Source organism: Leptonychotes weddellii, chromosome 12, assembly GCF_054177405.1.
Source record: "Leptonychotes weddellii isolate Sample4059 chromosome 12, ASM5417740v2, whole genome shotgun sequence".
Classification (NCBI taxonomy): Eukaryota; Metazoa; Chordata; class Mammalia; order Carnivora; family Phocidae; genus Leptonychotes; species Leptonychotes weddellii.
Window position 1 is genome coordinate 56,945,661 of NC_138380.1, and position 17,742 is coordinate 56,963,402.

Below are 17,742 nucleotides of genomic sequence, written 5' to 3' on the forward strand. Positions count from 1 at the left end.
ACAAAAGAGCAATTACTTTGTATCTGCACATTAGCAAGCTTAGTTGACTATGGAACTCTTTTCTCTGTTTTTCACATTTTGGAATATAAATTGGTTTGGTTCTCAGTATAAGGGTCTGGAGAATTTAGAAAATGATGAGACTAGATGAGGCCTCTCGTTCAGGGCTATCAAAGCACATGATGCTGGAAGCAATGTAATGTCTTCACACGGGCTGGCATTTGGAGATTGTTTTATCAGAGCAGGGTACAGCAGTTAAAAAGCTGCCTCATTCCAGGGGACTCCGGAGTCAGAAAGCAGTCTCGGCACCGGGTCATCATTCAGCTGCCAGCCAACGGAGGCAGGGACTGCATGGACCCACTCTATGAAGAGAAAGTCTGTGAGGCCCCTCAAGTGTGCCAGAGCTACAGGTAATGGGGTTAAAGGAGAAGCATTGTAAGCCATGCACTGAGCAAATACTCCAAGACCATTTTCTTTCCAACGTTGAGACAAGAAAGCCAAGGATGGTCCTGTAGGCTCAGTGGAATTTGCACTGGCTGTGGCTGTTAGCATTTAGGGGAGCTGCCCTGTTACCGAAATTATCTCCACGGAGACAAATATTTGTGTAAATTTCCAAATTGTGTCACTAGCTCCAGGGATTGGGGGAAATGTCTTATGGTGATATAAACTGTAAGAAATCCAGAGAAATGGTTAATAATTATGAAACACATAAGCAATTCTTTTCCTGGTAGAGGAAATAGCCTAAGCATTCCTCCCCTGACTCCAAAGAGCACCTGTTCCTCATAGATGCCGGCATTCTGGTTCACAAAATGACACCTTTATTTCAGTGATGCTAATAAGATGTCTGTGCCGTTCATTTGTGGCCACCCCAAGGAAAATGCAGGTTATTCAAGCTATAGATCATCATCCTGATAATTATTAGGGAAATTTTTCCTCATAACTGTTAAAAGAAAGCACCGAACTGAAACTTGATGTGGTACATAATCGCAATCTGATGACAGATGATATATTACGGCATTAACTGATGGAATGTGTGATCACAAAATAAGATGAATCTGATGAATCTGATGGCAGATTTGCCATCTTATTTTCTCTGTATTTAATTCTGATATGACAAACAGTATAAATGCATGTTTACTCTGAACACTGACTGACAACTATCAGCCCCAAACTTATTTATGTGGGAGATTTGTTTTTGTAAAATGTATTGTAATTGCAGTTTCTCAGTTACCCCTGCAATGCTAACCAAAAGATACCATACAGAAGGCTCATGACTTGAATACAGTTTCATAACTCAAATATAAAATAAACATACCTTACTTAAATGGAATGCCTCACTTCTAGTACTATCTGCTACATCTGATGGCAGTCCTAATAAAATGTGACAAGTATCAACTATACTTCAGTTTTAAAAAAGAAGGCTAAATGCCTCTATAGAGTTCATTTCTATAGAAATTGACAATGATGAACTCTTGTCTCCACAGCCATAGGAAGTACTTGTATATTCAATGCTGCTTTTTACAATGTCTCGATAGAGATCCAAATTACATTTAGACAGGACTGAGCATTGTGAAATATATTCCCACTGGTAGCGGTCAAAGTCATGTTTCCATGCCACCATCTCCCTATGGTTTGCCTGGCATTTTTGCCTCCTCCCTGTGAGGCTTCTGTTCTTTCCTTGCAGGTGGAAGACTCACAAATGGCGCAGATGCCAGTTGGTCCCTTGGAGCGTGCGACAGGACAGCGCCGGAGCGCAGGAAGGCTGCGGACCCGGACACCAGGCAAGAGGTGGGAGGCTCCACTCCACACTTGATTGGCTTTTCATTTCTCCATCACCACTCACTTAACCACTAGCTTTATGAGTCTGTCGCTCTGATGCCATGCACCATGCCTAGCGACCAGAGCAACAGACCTCAGTCCACTTCTACCCATTCCACCTGACACGGCGACATGGAAACTCATCCTTTTAAATTGTGTCCTTTGTTCTTGGACAGGAGCCTATAACTCCTCTGGTTGAATTTTTCCTTCATTCATATTTAGAAGATAACCAAAGCAAGCTCTTGAGAAGGTTAGGACGATACTGCACCCTGCAGCTTGTTTGGGATTTTTTGGTTAGTTTTTGGATCATGGCATTCCATAACAGTTTGCTTGTCACCCTAACAGTCAATGAGATCCTTACATCCTTGCCCGTATGAACTATATATGTGCATGTGTATAATGTACTATAATTGGTTAACTTTCCAGAAATTCTCAGCAGTGACATTCCTAATGTTGCCATGGCTATGCCCAATCCTGTTCATACTCAGTACTGATTTTTAAATGGCAGATTTATTTACTCAAAACCTGCCATATGTGGACTGCAATCTGTCTGCATTACTAGATAACATGGAATCTTGCAGAAATGAGTGACGGAAACGTTTCCAACATTTACTGGGTAGTGTGGTTATTTACGAGATATTGTGGATAATACATCCCAAGCTTTGGGACATGTTGTTTATACTCGTAGCAAGTTCAGCCTTTAGAGAATATGATTGTTTTTACTTATATTGACTTTGAGCATGTAAGTTCCTGCTACATACTTAAAATGTAGCTGACTATGTAATTAAATACCCAGCCACCTTTTTTTAATTCATAAAAATGTGTTTTGCCCCCTCATTTGTAGTCATGTATGTGGTGATGATGCAAAAGTCTGAACATACAGAATTCCAGTTTTCGTTGATTTTGATCCTTGACAGTGAAAAGGTTGCTTTTTTAACTTGGGAGTAGCGTCTTCTATTTTTTTTTTTTTAAGATTTTTATTTATTTATTTATTTGAGAGAGAGAGAGAGCATGAGGGGGGGAGGGTCAGAGGGAGAAGCAGACTCCCCACCGAGCAGGGAGCCTGATGTAGGACTCGATCCCGGGACTCCAGGATCATGATCTGAGCCGAAGGCAGTTGCTTAACCAACTGAGCCACCCAGGCGTCCTAACATCTTCTATTTTTATCATCGTCCTTTTAGAAATCCTTATTTGAAACCTAAAATTTAGTTTATAAAGAATATTAACTACCTAGCAATTTTTAGAATTTTATTTCATAAGCTTAATTTTCCTTATTTATCCTTCACCATCAGCTATGGTGAAAACATAACTATCTCCTATTACTGTTAGAGAGACTTAGGTACTTAGAATTGAAAGTCATTCTCCCCATTTCAAACCATGCATCGAGAAATTGAGTGACAAAAGAGCTTCTTGTTCTACCTTGCTCATTCCTCCTGAGTCAAGCATACAGTTGCATTCAACTCGGGCCCTACATAGAGTTTATAATGAAGCAGGCTTGAATTTGGGAATCAGGAAACATGAGTTTTAGTCTAGTTCTTTCACTAACACAGGGTGAGGCTTGCTCATCCCTTCACCTTCCTGGCTTTCAGTTAATTTAAATGAAAAAAAAAAGAAAAGAGGGTTGGACCAAATGGTCTTTCAGGATTTTTCCAATTTTCGTATTCTACAGTCTATGCATAGATAATACCCGGGGATCAAAGTGTGAAATGAAGTTAGGTAAAACAGATGAAAGCCGTATTTTTATAAAATAGCACGGGAGGAAACCTGAGATATGGTAAAACAGCACAAGTGTGAAAACAGTTTCAGTTCCAAATTATTCCTTAACCACTGCACAACTGTGGTTCATTCATTTCCTCCCTCAGAGGCTGAGAACATAATGATCCCCACAGTGCTTTGTGCACATTAAGTCTTCCTTCAGCGTTAATTCCTTCCCCCTTCCCGTTAGATCATGGCCCCAGGGAATGTGCACAGAGGTCATGGTAGGCATAAAAGCAAAAATATTAACATGGGCCTTTTGTTTTTCAGCACACAATCTGCATAGAAACTGTTCTTTTTGTGATTACTGGCAACAGTCTTATTTCCAAATCTGAAAACCTCTGTGCATTCCTCCACCTGGGCGTCTGCTTCATTGTATCAAATACTGTCACCCGCTCCCAGCTTGAAAAGGGGAGTTTCAGGGGCGCCTGGGTGGCTCAGTTGGTTGGGCGACTGCCTTCAGCTCAGGTCATGATCCTGGAGTCCCTGGATCGAGTCCCACATCGGGCTTCCAGCTCGGTGGGGAGTCTGCTTCGTCCTCTGACCCTATCCCCTCTCATGTGTTCTCTCTCTCTCATTCTCTCTCTCTCAAATAAATAAATAAAATCTTTAAAAAAAAAAAAAAGAAAAGGGGAGTTTCCTCTAGCTTCCTCGAAGCTACTTTCTCCTGCTTTTCTCACTGTTCCATTCTTCGTTTCCTGTTACTGGTGCCTCGTCCTTGCCTGTACTTAAATAACGTTTTCTCATCTTGGCATATTTGTCAGACAACTTACTCTGTTTTAGCAATCTCTTCTATTCTCAGTATATCTGGGAAGAGAAAGCTGCATTATAACAAATCATTTCTGCATAAATACATTCAGAAGAACCCCTTCGACTTCCATATAAAGATAGCCTTTTTCTTTGTTGCCTTGGGTGATTAAAGATGCTTTTTCTTAGAGCCTATGTTCCTACAGAAACATGAAATGAGGAGAATTAAGAGTATAGAAGTATCTTTTGCTGGTGGCAAAAAGGCAGACTTTTCTTCCTTTGATGGTCATGGCTGTTTTCAGAACTCTGCCTGTCAGATTCTTGCTGTTTTCATCTTTGTTCTTATCTGATCAGAGACTAAAATGCCAACTTGCGCTGTTTTTTTTGTTTTTTTTTTTTTTGATGATTAAAATAATTATATGGTAAGGATTAGGATCAATCAGCAAAGACTGTAGAGAAGCTACCCCCATCCTCTCCCATACATCAGACTTTCTTGTTTCAGTCACTCATTCAACTGTGTTTGAATTCAGAAGACTGTGTAGAAAGAGCCATGAATGTCAGCAAAAGATGTGTATGTTCAAGCCAAGGAAATTATATCCGGTTAGGGAAATGAGATCACCAGTAACATCACCCAATGAGAGGGAGTTAAAGACTGAAACTGATCCATTGCAAAAGCCATCATTTGAGGCTAAAGCACTGAAGAAAGACCTAAAGGATGGGCTGAGACTTGACTTGTCCCATAACATTAGAATAAGTAGGAAGGAGAGAAAATAAGATCAATTATTACAAGCTCAGTATTTGGAGAAAGAAAAACAAAAACATTAAAAGTGTTCACAGAAAATTAGGTAGTTTAAAGCTCCAGAGATGTGAGCTAGAGCCTGGGGTGAATTTGTAGAAGGCTATAAATGTCAGGATCAGTATTTTTGGCCTCGTTCAATAAGTGGTAGGAGCAAGGACCTGATGAAAGCACTGTTTTATCTGTCAGCATGTACAGAGTAAACTAGGAAGATAAGACGTGTGGGTCTGGATGCCAGCTAGCACAGGGTTGTAGTAATATGAGGCTGAAGTAATTGGGGCTCAGACTGGAACCACAGTAGTGAGAATGGGCAAAAATAAGTGGATTTTCAACATGCAGTAGAGGAAAATAACTTTAAGACTTAGTGGCAAACTATAGAAGCAGAGATAGAAATAAGTGACTCAAAGATGATCATATGGTCCTTTAACTCCAGTATTTTCAGCTTGAGAATAGTTGTGATATTGGTGAAACGTCTTAGGTCTGAAAGAACTAATTTTAGAAATTATATTTTTTATATTGTGCATTAGATATAATGGCACGGGAGCCAACTGGGAATATCCAGGTATGCATTGAAATGTAGAAATGTCACTCTAGAGATAGCTTAGGACAGCAGATATAAATTTGGGTAGCATTTCCATAAAAGGATTTGATGAAGCCATAGGATTTGATGAAGCTGCAGATCTCTACAATATATTGTAATAAGAGGAAAGGTGGTTATTGTATTTTCCCATTAATAGGTCCCCTTTTTCTCTAACCTGTCTGCATTTGTATAATCTTTAAGCATTTCTTTTTACCTAAAGAACATGGCATTAGCTTTAAATTACTATTCCCTTGGTTGGGTTGGAACTGACACCATATGAACTAAAATATGAGATTGCTAACTTCACCACTGTATGATTGTGAAGATAAAAATGTTTTATCGCATGGCTTTTCTCAAACTCTTGGTCTAGACCAGCTGTCAGCAAACAGTGGCCTGTGCACCCAATCTCTCTCACAGCCTGGGTATTTTTTTGTTTGTTTTTGTTGTTGTTCTATTTTTTGCATCTAAAGATTTATTGGAACACAGGTGCACCCATTTCTTTACCTATGGCCTATGGCTGCTTCCATGAGAATGAGGCAAAGTTGAGCAGGTTGTTTCAGAAACCATATGACCCACAGACCCAAAAATATTTACTATCTAGTCCTTTACAGAAAAAGTTTGCTGAGCCCTGATCTAAACTCTGAAGCCAAGTAATCGATAATAGAGTCACAACTTCTAATAGTACTGAGTAGTCATTACTCAGTAAGATCAGAGAACCCCTGAAGTTCATCTGGTCACTTGGGAAGAATTTTTTCCATTCAATTCAATATTAAAGGAACTATTTTAGTTATAAGATCAGTGGACTTTATTTTTTTTTTAAGATTTTATTTATTTATTTGACAGAGAGAGAGTTAGCGAGAGCAGGAACACAAGCAGGGGGAGTGGGAGAGGGAGAAGCAGGCTTCCCGCCGAGCAGGGAGCCCGATGTGGGGCTCGATCCCAGGACCCTGGGATCATGACCTGAGCCGAAGGCAGATGCTTAACAGCTGAGCCACCCAGGTGCCCCAAGAGCAGTGGACTTTAAACACTGTCACAGGAGTAAAATATACACCTTTAGGATGAAATTGCAGCATTCTTTTGGGGAAGGGGTGCGAAATAAAACTTTGACTCTAAAATTTTATTAGTAAAAAATTTTTTAAAAAAGAGTTAAAGGTGAAAGCAGATAATACATGGGATATGGAAGACAAGCGAGAAGATCCTCATAATTCCCCTGTCTAGAAGCTGATAAACATACCTGAGAACTGGACAGAAAGAGTTCATTTACTAAGTATGCATAGAAAGGACACAATGTGGGTGTCTCCTATAGTATGCACCACTCAGCAGAACACTTCCAAGGTCACCTATTATGATTCAGATTTTCTCAAGTGACTTGAACCTTGCACAGGAGTAGAGCAATAGAACTCTAAATTCTCTTTTACCAGCTTACTTGCCAACCGTCCTGAGTCTCCTTTTTCCCAGTCACCTACACCTACTTTTAGCCAACTGTTAACAATAAAGTGGCCATTATGGACAGACTTTCATTTTTGCTATTAATTGTGTAATTGTTCCAATTGTAGGAGTTATCTATGTTGATACACTGCAAAGGATTTGGGAAGCAATTATGTTGCCAGAGTCTCTTTAATAAGTGACTGTCACTGCTTACCATCCCAGCATCAACACTCACTATAAAGCAAGTTAGTGAGAATCAGCCTTACTCAGAAATGAGTTAGAATGACACGGATGGAAGAATATAGGAAGATTCTACTCCAATCAAGTAAATGCATTCTTGACCAAAGCTACGTCCTCTGTATTTCAGAACTATGTGAAAATGCTTTCAGAAGTATTACATCAGAACATAAGAGCTTTAAAAGAAAATTGATATGTTCTGAAACTTTGAACATGTTTATTTATGACCCAATCCCATTACATTTTAAAGGAAAAGTAAAATAATGGTGAGGGGAAATTTTGTATCAAGCATTCCCAGAATCACATAATTTTTGCCCAGTCTTCTCTAAATTGAATTGGCTACTCTGCTACAAAACAGGATGTTTTCCTTAAGTTTATCAGGTGTATCTATAAAAAAAATTAGAAATCCTCTAGAAAATAAGTGCTTAAAACTTTGTGTTGAGTTGTGTATTAGTCTTCTTAGGCTGCTATAACAAAACGCTATAGACTGGGTGGCTTAAACAGAAAAATTTATATCTCACAAGTCTGGAGGCTGGAAAGTCCAAATCAAGCTGCCGGCCAATTCAGCTTCTGGTAAGATCTCTCTTTCTGACTTGCAGATGATTGTTTTCTTGCTATGTCCTCACATGGCAGAGACAGGGAGAGAGCAAGCTCTCTGGTCTATCCTTCTAAACGTATTAACCTCATCATGAGGACCCCACCCTCAAGACCTCATCTCTGCCTGATTACTTCCTGAAAGCTACATCTCCAAATGCTATCACATTGGAGGTTCGCACCTCCAGGGACACAGTTTAGTCCATAGCAATAACGAAGGGCCAGTGTCTTGAACAAAAAATCTCTATTCCACTGTACACAGCTGTAAGCTTGTGGATACTAGCTCTCTCAGAAAGCTGTGAGAACAGGTTAATGCCAGTCCCTAAAAGCCAGTTCAAACTTCCTGAATATCATTCAGGGCAATGCATTCTTTCATAAAACAAGTATTTGTTGAATACATGTCACATGTCGCCTCTTGCCTACATGGCAGTGGGCCCAGACTGTCAAGAGAAAAAACTATATAATAAATAGTTTTCACTTATTTCTTAGGGTAGGTAATATTCTATGGGTATACATGATTCAGATTTTAAGCATATTAGTAATACATTAGTAATGTGTATATACAATAACCACTAAAGAATTAAAAGATAAAAAGAGGTAACCACTGATAGGGCATAGTGACAGAGGAAATGACATTTAAATCTAGGATGACAAAAGCAAAAAGGCACAAAATAAAATCTGTACATGTAGGGAACAGTGCATTGAGCAGTTTGCCTGTAGTTCCTGTGAGTGAGCTGGAGGCAAAGGGCTACGCTCAGGAGGACTGGAGTACGAGAAGGGGGGCCAGGAGAGGAGGAGAGGGAGAAGGAATATTGTTGCAATAGGAAATTAGACACAGTGAAGAATTTTAGCAAGGCTTTGGATATTGAGAATGGTATGGTCCAAGAAATTTTATGCAGTGGTATAAGAAATAAAGAAAGGAGAGCTATTTTAAAGAAAGAATTGACCAGATTTGGCAACTTTAATACTGGAATCATTCTTAAATGTTATAGGGAAATTTTAGAGGGCCTTTGAAAAAGGCCTCTTTCCTATGATATTGTCAATAAAAGAAATGGAAATAACATGAAATTACTTTCACATTCTATTTAATTTTTAGGTGAACAGACACTTATATTGGCTTCATACTGTTTGAGTCACTTGTATATAAACTTTTAATAGAACAGTAATTTCTACTGTCTTTTCTCTCTGATCACATGTCTACAGTTTGGATGGCATTTAGAAGGCTAACTTATGGCATGCGAGTCAGTGACTATATCATTGAAACCTGACCATAATAGCTACAGCTAGATGTACCATTAGAGTTGTATTCAAAATTAAATGCATAGCTCATAATAATGACAATTTTGGATAATTTACTTATTTTTTTCTGTCTGCCCTAAGGGGCAATGTCAGTCACTACTTCTTAAAATGTATATGTATTATTCCAGTGTTTATTACCTTATGACACATTTATACCACGAGTATGATGTAAATGTATCATAGGTTAGATGCTGAGTTTCATAAAATAACTTCAGAGTTTGCTCTTCAAACTCCCTGTTGATCTTCATGCTGTCTCCTGCCAAGTATACTTCCTGAGAATTAGATGGATCTATGGTTAATAATTGCCAGGGTCAACCCTGCCTATCCTAATCCCCCATCCCCTCTGTATCCTTGCCTGCCAAAGAATGTCCGTTATAATGTTGACCTGTCACTAAGATCTGATATCAGTCTCTTTATGTGGAAGCCAGTATGATTCAGATGTATTCTCAAATAGATTGCAAAAAAAGAAAAAAAAAATTTTAATAATATGCTTCATATGGCAGGGACCCTCCTGGTCCCAGAAGTACTCACCCTGCATCATCTGTTGGTTAAAAAGTTTATAAAAGGAAAGTCTAGGGGGGAAAAGAAAGTTCTAATTCTCCTTCTACCAGAATTAAATCTAAATGATGTGAAATATAAGTATTTAACTATAATTTATGCAGTTATTTTTGTGTGTGTGAGCAAATATGCTTAAATCTTGTGCTTAAATTAAGTGGCTTAATCTCTATTGATGACCTTGGCATCATTCCTTTACTTAAACTCTGGCCCACTTTGTTCTTTTTAAAAGATTGCAGTTTGGAAGCATTATCAAGGTTAGGTCCAGAATATCTGGGTTAACTTATCTCAGTCATTCACACGAACGTGTTGATTTTCAGAGATTATTATGCAATGAGAAGGAAAAGAATGGAAGTGGGAAAAGATGAGGTAGGAAAGAGCCACGCTCAACATAACTCAAAGAGCAAAGGAATTGCTTTAAAGAAATTTTGCAGAGGCATGATTTTAAAACACGTCTTGGCTGATATACATATTAGTTACCACCCCAATTTTTTTTTTAAAGATTTTATTTATTTATTTATTTGAGAGAGAGAGAGAGAGAGAAACAGCATGAGAGGGGAGAGGGTCAGAGGGAGAAGCAGGCTCCCCGCCGAGCCTGGAGCCCGGTGTGGGACTCGATCCCAGGACGCCGGGACCATGACCTGAGCTGAAGGCAGTCGCTTAACCAACTGAGCCACCCAGGCGCCCTCCACCCAAATTTTTATACATTTACAATGCTACTTTTTTTTTTTTTAAGATTTTATTTATTTATTTAATAGAGATAGAGAGAGGGAGAGCACAAGCAGGGGGAGTGGCAGGCAGAGGGAGAGGAAGAGGCAGGCTCCCCGCTGAGGAAGGAGCCCGACGTGGGGCTCGATCCCAGGATTCTGGGATCATGACCTGAGCCGAAGGCAGCCGCTTAACTGACTGAGCCACCCAGGCGCCCTACAATACTACTTTTTAGTTGCAAAGCTATTTTTTAAAAACTTCTAGAATTATTTCTAAATTTAAATGATTCGCTCTAATTTCCTGTGAATATGAGAATCCAAGGTGATTTGGAGATTTGGGTTTTGTTTTATATCTCTTTGAGGGCCCTGTCATAAAATTATTATTAGCATGTGTTATTTTTGAAATAGCTCATAAAATAAGCTTGACACTGGGCTGTGTCTAGGATGGTTCCTCAGTGATGTAGTTAGTTAGCCCTTCTCTGGTCCCTCGTCTGAGCTTCTCCACTGGGAGCTGATTATTACTTCCTAGTAAGTCCTCATTCAAGGACTTTCACATATATTCACATATATTATTAACATCAGTGAGACTGGGGAATCATTGGTAACTATTTAGGATCAATTAAAAAAAAAGTGCATTTCTTTCCATTCTGCCAGAGTTATATTCACAAGTTGTCATTAGAAAGTAATTTGGCAAACTTGTCAGTGAAAATCTCTTCTACACAGAGAAAGCCCGGGATCATTACATCCACCTAGTAAACATCTGGAGCCCTCTTGCATTATTTATGGGTTGGGTCTGATTTCTAAGCACAATTAGGTCTCTGGGTAACTAGCTTTCACTCACATTAAGCTTTTTCTTTTTCATTTCTACATGATTCGTTCTCACTTTTGCCATTTTTTTCATTAACACTATAGGAAAAAATCACTCCTCTAAGCATTCAGTCCACTGAACACATACCCAGATGCTGTTGCTGAGAGGTAAACCATGTTAATATTACTCAACTTAATAAATAATGTCTCAGAGCTCCTTGAACTCTGTTTACATCTAATCCAGCAGCTTTCACTGCACTGGGGCATTGATCTTCTTCTATTTCCTGTAATGAACTTCTATGTGCACATTCTAGATCTAGTCATTTATTTCACTGATTATTCAAACGAAATGACATGGTCTTGCATGCTGAAGGATGATCTGCAGACCGAGAGAACTCCTTTTTCTTTTGTGCATCCTGAATAATAAGGTAGTTTCATTCCTCTTCAAGAAAATGAAGATGAGCAACGGCATTTGGAATTCTATTAGATTTACTTCAGGGCTGCGTTGGTAATGTTCCATTTACATAGTCATATATGCATAACACAGATATCCGTGTCCTTTTAGCTCAAACCAATGTTATCTATTTCCTTTCATTCTAGCAACCTTGATTATTCTCCTCTTTAAAACATAGCGCAAAATTCAACCTACATGAAAACATTCTAAAATTGACTTTACTTATTCAACTGATTAATTTTTTTATTTAAATTTATGGGAAGTTTCAAAGAGACCCCGAAATAGGAAGACTAATATAATGAGCCCTGGTAGGGTGGTCTTCGTTTCTTCAGCTTCCAGTCTTTAGCATGCTGCCATTCTTGGTCATCTGCCACTCCTCACTCACAAAGATTTTGCTGGAATATTTTAAAGCAACTCCCAGATAAAATGTATATCACCCATAAATACCTTATTGTTTTAAATGTAACAGTAGTATTACTATAACACTAAACAAAATTAACAATAATTCTTCAATATCATCTATGTTTACAACATGTCTAATTTCTTCCCATCGTCTCAAAAATGTCCACAATCAATTTGTTCAAACCAAGGTTCATAAATGTCTCCACGTTGCATTTGGTTAGAATATTTGTTGAGTCACTTTTAATCTAATAATTCTAGCTCCCTTTTCCAGAGCATTTATCTGTTGAAGACACTCACTCCCTTACTTATCCTTCCATCATTCCCTCCATGTTGATGAGCTGAGTGGCTTCGCCTAATTCAGATGTAACCCACAAGGCAGCCACATGGATGTCTCCCCAGACTTTGAGCCTGCTGGAATGACACTGAAATAAAAATTGCTGTGCCTCATATAAGTAAAATACGATTATAAATAAACAGATACAATCAACATAAAGTTGAAGAATTTTACCTTAAAGTAATTATTTCGATATTTGCTGACCTCACTAAGAAGCTTTCAGGGTGAATGAAGCAGATGGGCAGCATGGGTTTTGGCCCATCTTGTTCACAAGACCTCAGCCCAAAGGAGAACTTGGTAATCATCATACACCCTCCACCTGTAAATACAGATACAACTGTCTGGGTATATGTAGCTTTCTGGTGTGCTAGGAAACCATGCTTAGTATGATGCATCTTTTCTATGGTTAAAACCACCCTGTTTTCAGTATCTTAGAAATGACTTTCAAGGTTTATAAAGTTGAGAGACCAGATGGTTTCCTTTCCAAGCATTTATATTTTCCTCACCCTAATAGCAGGAAGTTAGTTTCAGATTGCATTCCTGCACTTGAATTGTTGTGTTTCCTCTAAGTCAGAAGAGAAACAAGTTGAGATGTATGATAAATTTTCAATATGTTGTAGAAATATTGCTGTTGTTACTTGTTTAGATAACATTATATGAGTAATTCATTCAAAGTACACGTCTAAAATCTCAGATAAGGGGAGCGGAATGCTGCATGGGTTTCTGAGAACAGATATGGGAAATTTACATTTTTTTCTTTTCCACTAATTGAAATACTTAAGGCATATAGGGAAAAGGGCTCTACATTTATACAAATAGTATAGATCTGCACAAAATAAACTAGCTTGTTTCTGGAATTGTGTTGTTGGTGGTTTTATTTTATCTTGGTTTTTTGGTGTCATTTAATGTGATGAGAGAGCAATTCTGAAATAACATTTGTAAGAGAACCTTAGAGAGCCTTAATGGAGAACCTAAGGCAATTTCATTTAGCTTCTCAAAAGATTTCTATTCAGGTGTCTGTTTCAGAGAGTCAGATTGGATGAATAGATAAAAGTAGTCTTATTTTAAAGAACCCAGATTTAGTTTTTTTACTTTTTTACTTTTACTACAATGTGATCCCCTTCACAGCCTAGAGTTCTGATATAGTCAAATCTCTTCTTTTCCAAATTAATCATTCTTCAGATTCCTACATATCCTGATAAATAAATCATCTAATATCTCCCTCTTTGTCAGTCCTCCCTCTCGAGCTTCCTTGGGACAACTTTGCCCACAAACTATCAGAGGTTACTAAGTTTACAGTGTTTAAGGAATCAACTCTGCCTCCACGTGGCAGCAGATTGCAAAGTCACATCATTAGCATACCACTTCATGGGGAGTCCTCCAGTATCGATCCAGATCCACGGATAACATTCTGCCAAACTACGTGGATGCTCCTTTGGTTCACTGCTTGTGCAAGGCCCCTTGAGTTCCACTTTTAGAGCTCCCTTAGTTCATCTGCACCTGCTCGGCATTGTTTCTCAACCTTGGCACAGTGCCAGGGTGATGGAGCACCAAGGCACTGGAATGAATCCAAGAATCTTCCATTTTAACAGTATTCCATGTGTTTCTGATGCAAGTGGAAATACATCACCTGCTAGAGCGGTGGTCTTGATCCACTGCTTCATACTTGAATCACCAAGGAGGTTTTAAAAAGATGCTAATGCCCAGGACCCTGTCTTCAACCAATAAATCAGAATGTTAGAGTTTGGCAAGGGTATGGACAGCTCTCAGAAGCTATCTGGGTGATTGCAATCTGCAGCCTGATTTGAGAACCGCCACTAGACCAGTAGGATAAACACAGAGCAGCGGACCTCCTCTCCCGAGTGGTGAGAGTCTCTTCGGGGCACTTGTTGCTGTCTCCTGTCACAGAACTTTCATAACCGCCACCACTGTTCATTCTACCGGGTTTTCATATATTTAAAATTCAGGGACCCCTGTGTCCTCTTCATACAAATTGGCCCTTTCAGTGTTGTGCACATTAAATGAAGAGGTATCTTTAGCTAAAAACTAGATGAATACTGACCTACATTTTCACAGTTAGGTAACTTTTCCTGCACCAGTTGTGACAAGTTGTATTCACCTACACAGAGAAAGTCTTCCCTTGTGAAAACTGTTACATCCTTTTAGACACCGCATCACACAGCCCTACTACTAGATGTTAAGTTTTACTATACAGATCTGGAGAGTGTTATCTAACCTGGGACCCTAGGTGCCCTAACTATAACTTAGGATCAAAATGTCAGGCTCCCTCACCTTAGTTTCATGATGAATAGGATCCTGAGTGGGAAAGAGATCAAGTTCCAGCCTAGGTCATAAACCTGAAAGGGCCACGTAAATCAGTCTGACTGGGGCCATGTAAGCTAGTTCAAGGAAGACACTTTTAGGACCAAGGAAGACACTTTTAGGACCAAGGTCTAAATGTTTTGTCTTCTTCCTCAATAAGTGAATAAATTATTTTTAAAACCATGGGAAAAAATGACAGAGAGAGAAAGGGGACTTTAGAACATCACTTGCTCTTTTTCTTTGAGTCTTGATACCTTAATTTTATGACTATGTTCAATAAGCAATAAAAATATGACATGAGTTTTAAAAATCCAGTAGAACAATATCTTGGGGGAAATCATATGTATGAATTAAAATTATTTGACCATTTCTTAGAGCCCGTATGTAATTGTGGAAATGTCAATTATGATATGATAAAAATTGCTAGAAGTTTTTGCTTTTATTTTTAAATTCATGGTTGATATTTGTGCATGTGAAGAACTTGTAGACAGCTGAATGGGTGACTTTGACACAGCCCCCCTCCCCCATTAACCACTCCAAAGCCATCCCAACAAACTTCCAATGTAGTAAAATAACATGCTTTCCATGCAAATGCAGTTACCAGATGGTTTCCATAAGCATCCCCTCCTCACCCAAACCTTCCAATTTGCTGGCACTAAGACCCTTCTATATAGAAATCCTAGAGCAACCAATGATATATAAACAGTATTAGAGGTATGTGGTGTCTCCCAGCACCTCTGTGAATAGTCTATGTTCAGCATAAACTATTATCAGAACCCATGTGTTGTCTCTTAAATAATTAATTTCTAAATAAGGACTTGAAATCCTTAATAGCATGTAATAAAAACTGCTAAATGCTGTGTGTGTGTGTGTGTGTGTGTGTGCACGCCCACGCACTTTTCTGTGTCACATAAACCACTGAGGGTTATCTGTTATTTTAAAAAACCTACAGGATCAATTTAATGACTACTGTGATTATTAGAAACACTCCTCCCAGATTTCTGCTGCAAATAAGGAATTAAAAGAGGATTCCTCTGACTGCATAAGAAAATGTTAGGTTAATTCCAAAATTGTGGATTCAATAATTATAGACATTCAAGTTTGTTTTAAACAGCTCTATATGCTTTTCCTTTAGCTATTACTTGTCGAAAGCAAGATGGAGGACCGGCTGGCATCCATGAATGCCTTTGGTATGCAGGCCCTGTTCCAGCCCTCACCCAGGCCTGCCAGATCCCCTGCCAAGATGACTGTCAGTTTACCAGCTGGTCCAAGTTTTCATCATGCAACGGAGACTGTGGTGCAGTTAGGACCAGAAAACGCACTATTGTTGGTAAGAATAATTGGGATGTGAAAGCCAACACTGTCAACTTAGAAAACACATTAAAAGTTAGACCAAGAGGGTGCCTGGGTGGCTCAGTCGTTAAGCGTCTGCCTTCAGCTCAGGTCATGATCCCAGAGTCCTGGGATTGAGCCCCGCATCGGGCTCCCTGCTTGGCAGGAAGCCTGCTTCTCCCTCTCCCACTCCCCCTGCTTGTGTTCCTGCTCTCGCTATCTCTCTGTCAAATAAGTAAATAAAATCTTTAAAAAAAAAAAGTTAGACCAAGAGAGTTCTGACAATGTGTTTGGAAAACACATACACACGTCTTATTGCTGCTGGTATACGCCAGTGGATTCGTATGTGTATTTTAATGTAAGTTGTCCGTGACAGACATGCTATGTACTTTTAGTAGAAAGGAAGAATAACCTTGAAAATTGAGCTGGCTCCCTATACAATAGGTAGATTATTTTTTTTGGTTTAAACATACACTTCTGGTGGATTGCCTACACACCGTGAGGTGTTTGGAGAACAAATGGAAAGGTTACCGCTCATTTTCTTAACCCATTCTCACTGTCACAGCCTCAGATTATTATTCATACCTTAGAAGAGGAATATGACACTAATTTTGTATCTGAAAACTGCGTTTTAAAAGGCAGTCACAATGACAAAAGCAGGGATATAATGAGCGAGAACGGGAGCTATCATACCGAACTAAACCTAGTGTATTCAAAAGTATTGTCAATGGCAAGAAGAAACCTAAAAAAAAATAGCCATTAGACTATTCCGAATTTACAAGTTATAAAATGAACCACCTGTCATAATGAAGTCTGTTGAAAACTATATAAAGCACATTCTGAAAGTTAGAAATAAATACATGTAAAACATATGCAATTAATTGTGTGTGATATAACTAATAGTATTATATGATATAAAGCATAATAAATAGATAATAGAAATGTGATTCAATTGAAATAATGACATATTATTTTCAAGCACATATTACTGTTCGTTTTTTATTTTAAAAGGGAATTTATTTAGATTTATATGCAGACCATTCCTAGTACTTTTTTCTGACACTAAATATCTTCACTGTTAATATTACTTATTACACTAACCACCAAGTGTGTCAAAATGATGACTCTTCCGAAATAATGAAAGATGCAAAGTCATAATCAGAAAAGTAAATAGAGGGGGTGCCTGGGTGGCTCAGTCGTTAAGCATCTACCTTCGGCTCAGGTCATGATCCCGGGGTCCTGGGATCAAGCCCCGCATCAGGCTTCCTGCTCAGCGGGGAGTCTGCTTCTCCCTCTCCCACTCTCCCTGCTTGTGTTCCCTCTCTCTCGTTCTGTCAAATAAATAAAATAAAATCTTAAAAAAAAATAAAAAGTTAACAAAAGAAAATATAAAAATCTCTTTTTTTGAATTATAATCCTCTATAACCATGCCATCTATTTGGAATTAACTAAAGCTATACAGTCCAGTACAGAGACTTTCTCCATTTCATATTTTTGCACATGTTATAAAGGAGAGATTTATGCAATTACCTTAAATTCCCCTAGTCAGTGAAAGCACGTGATCATTGGAAAGTGTTT

The 17,742-nt window shown here is 38.7% G+C and overlaps 1 protein-coding gene across 1 annotated transcript in view; it reads left to right on the forward strand.

Moving 5' to 3' along the window:
* The window catches only part of THSD7A (thrombospondin type 1 domain containing 7A), a 388,294-nt gene that overhangs the window by 311,480 nt on the left and 59,072 nt on the right, over positions 1–17,742 (forward strand). The window contains exons 10-12 of the mRNA XM_081800925.1: positions 275–407; positions 1,682–1,785; positions 15,968–16,162. Of these exons, the coding sequence (XP_081657051.1) occupies positions 275–407; positions 1,682–1,785; positions 15,968–16,162 (432 nt within the window). The remainder of the gene's footprint in view (positions 1–274; positions 408–1,681; positions 1,786–15,967; positions 16,163–17,742) is intronic.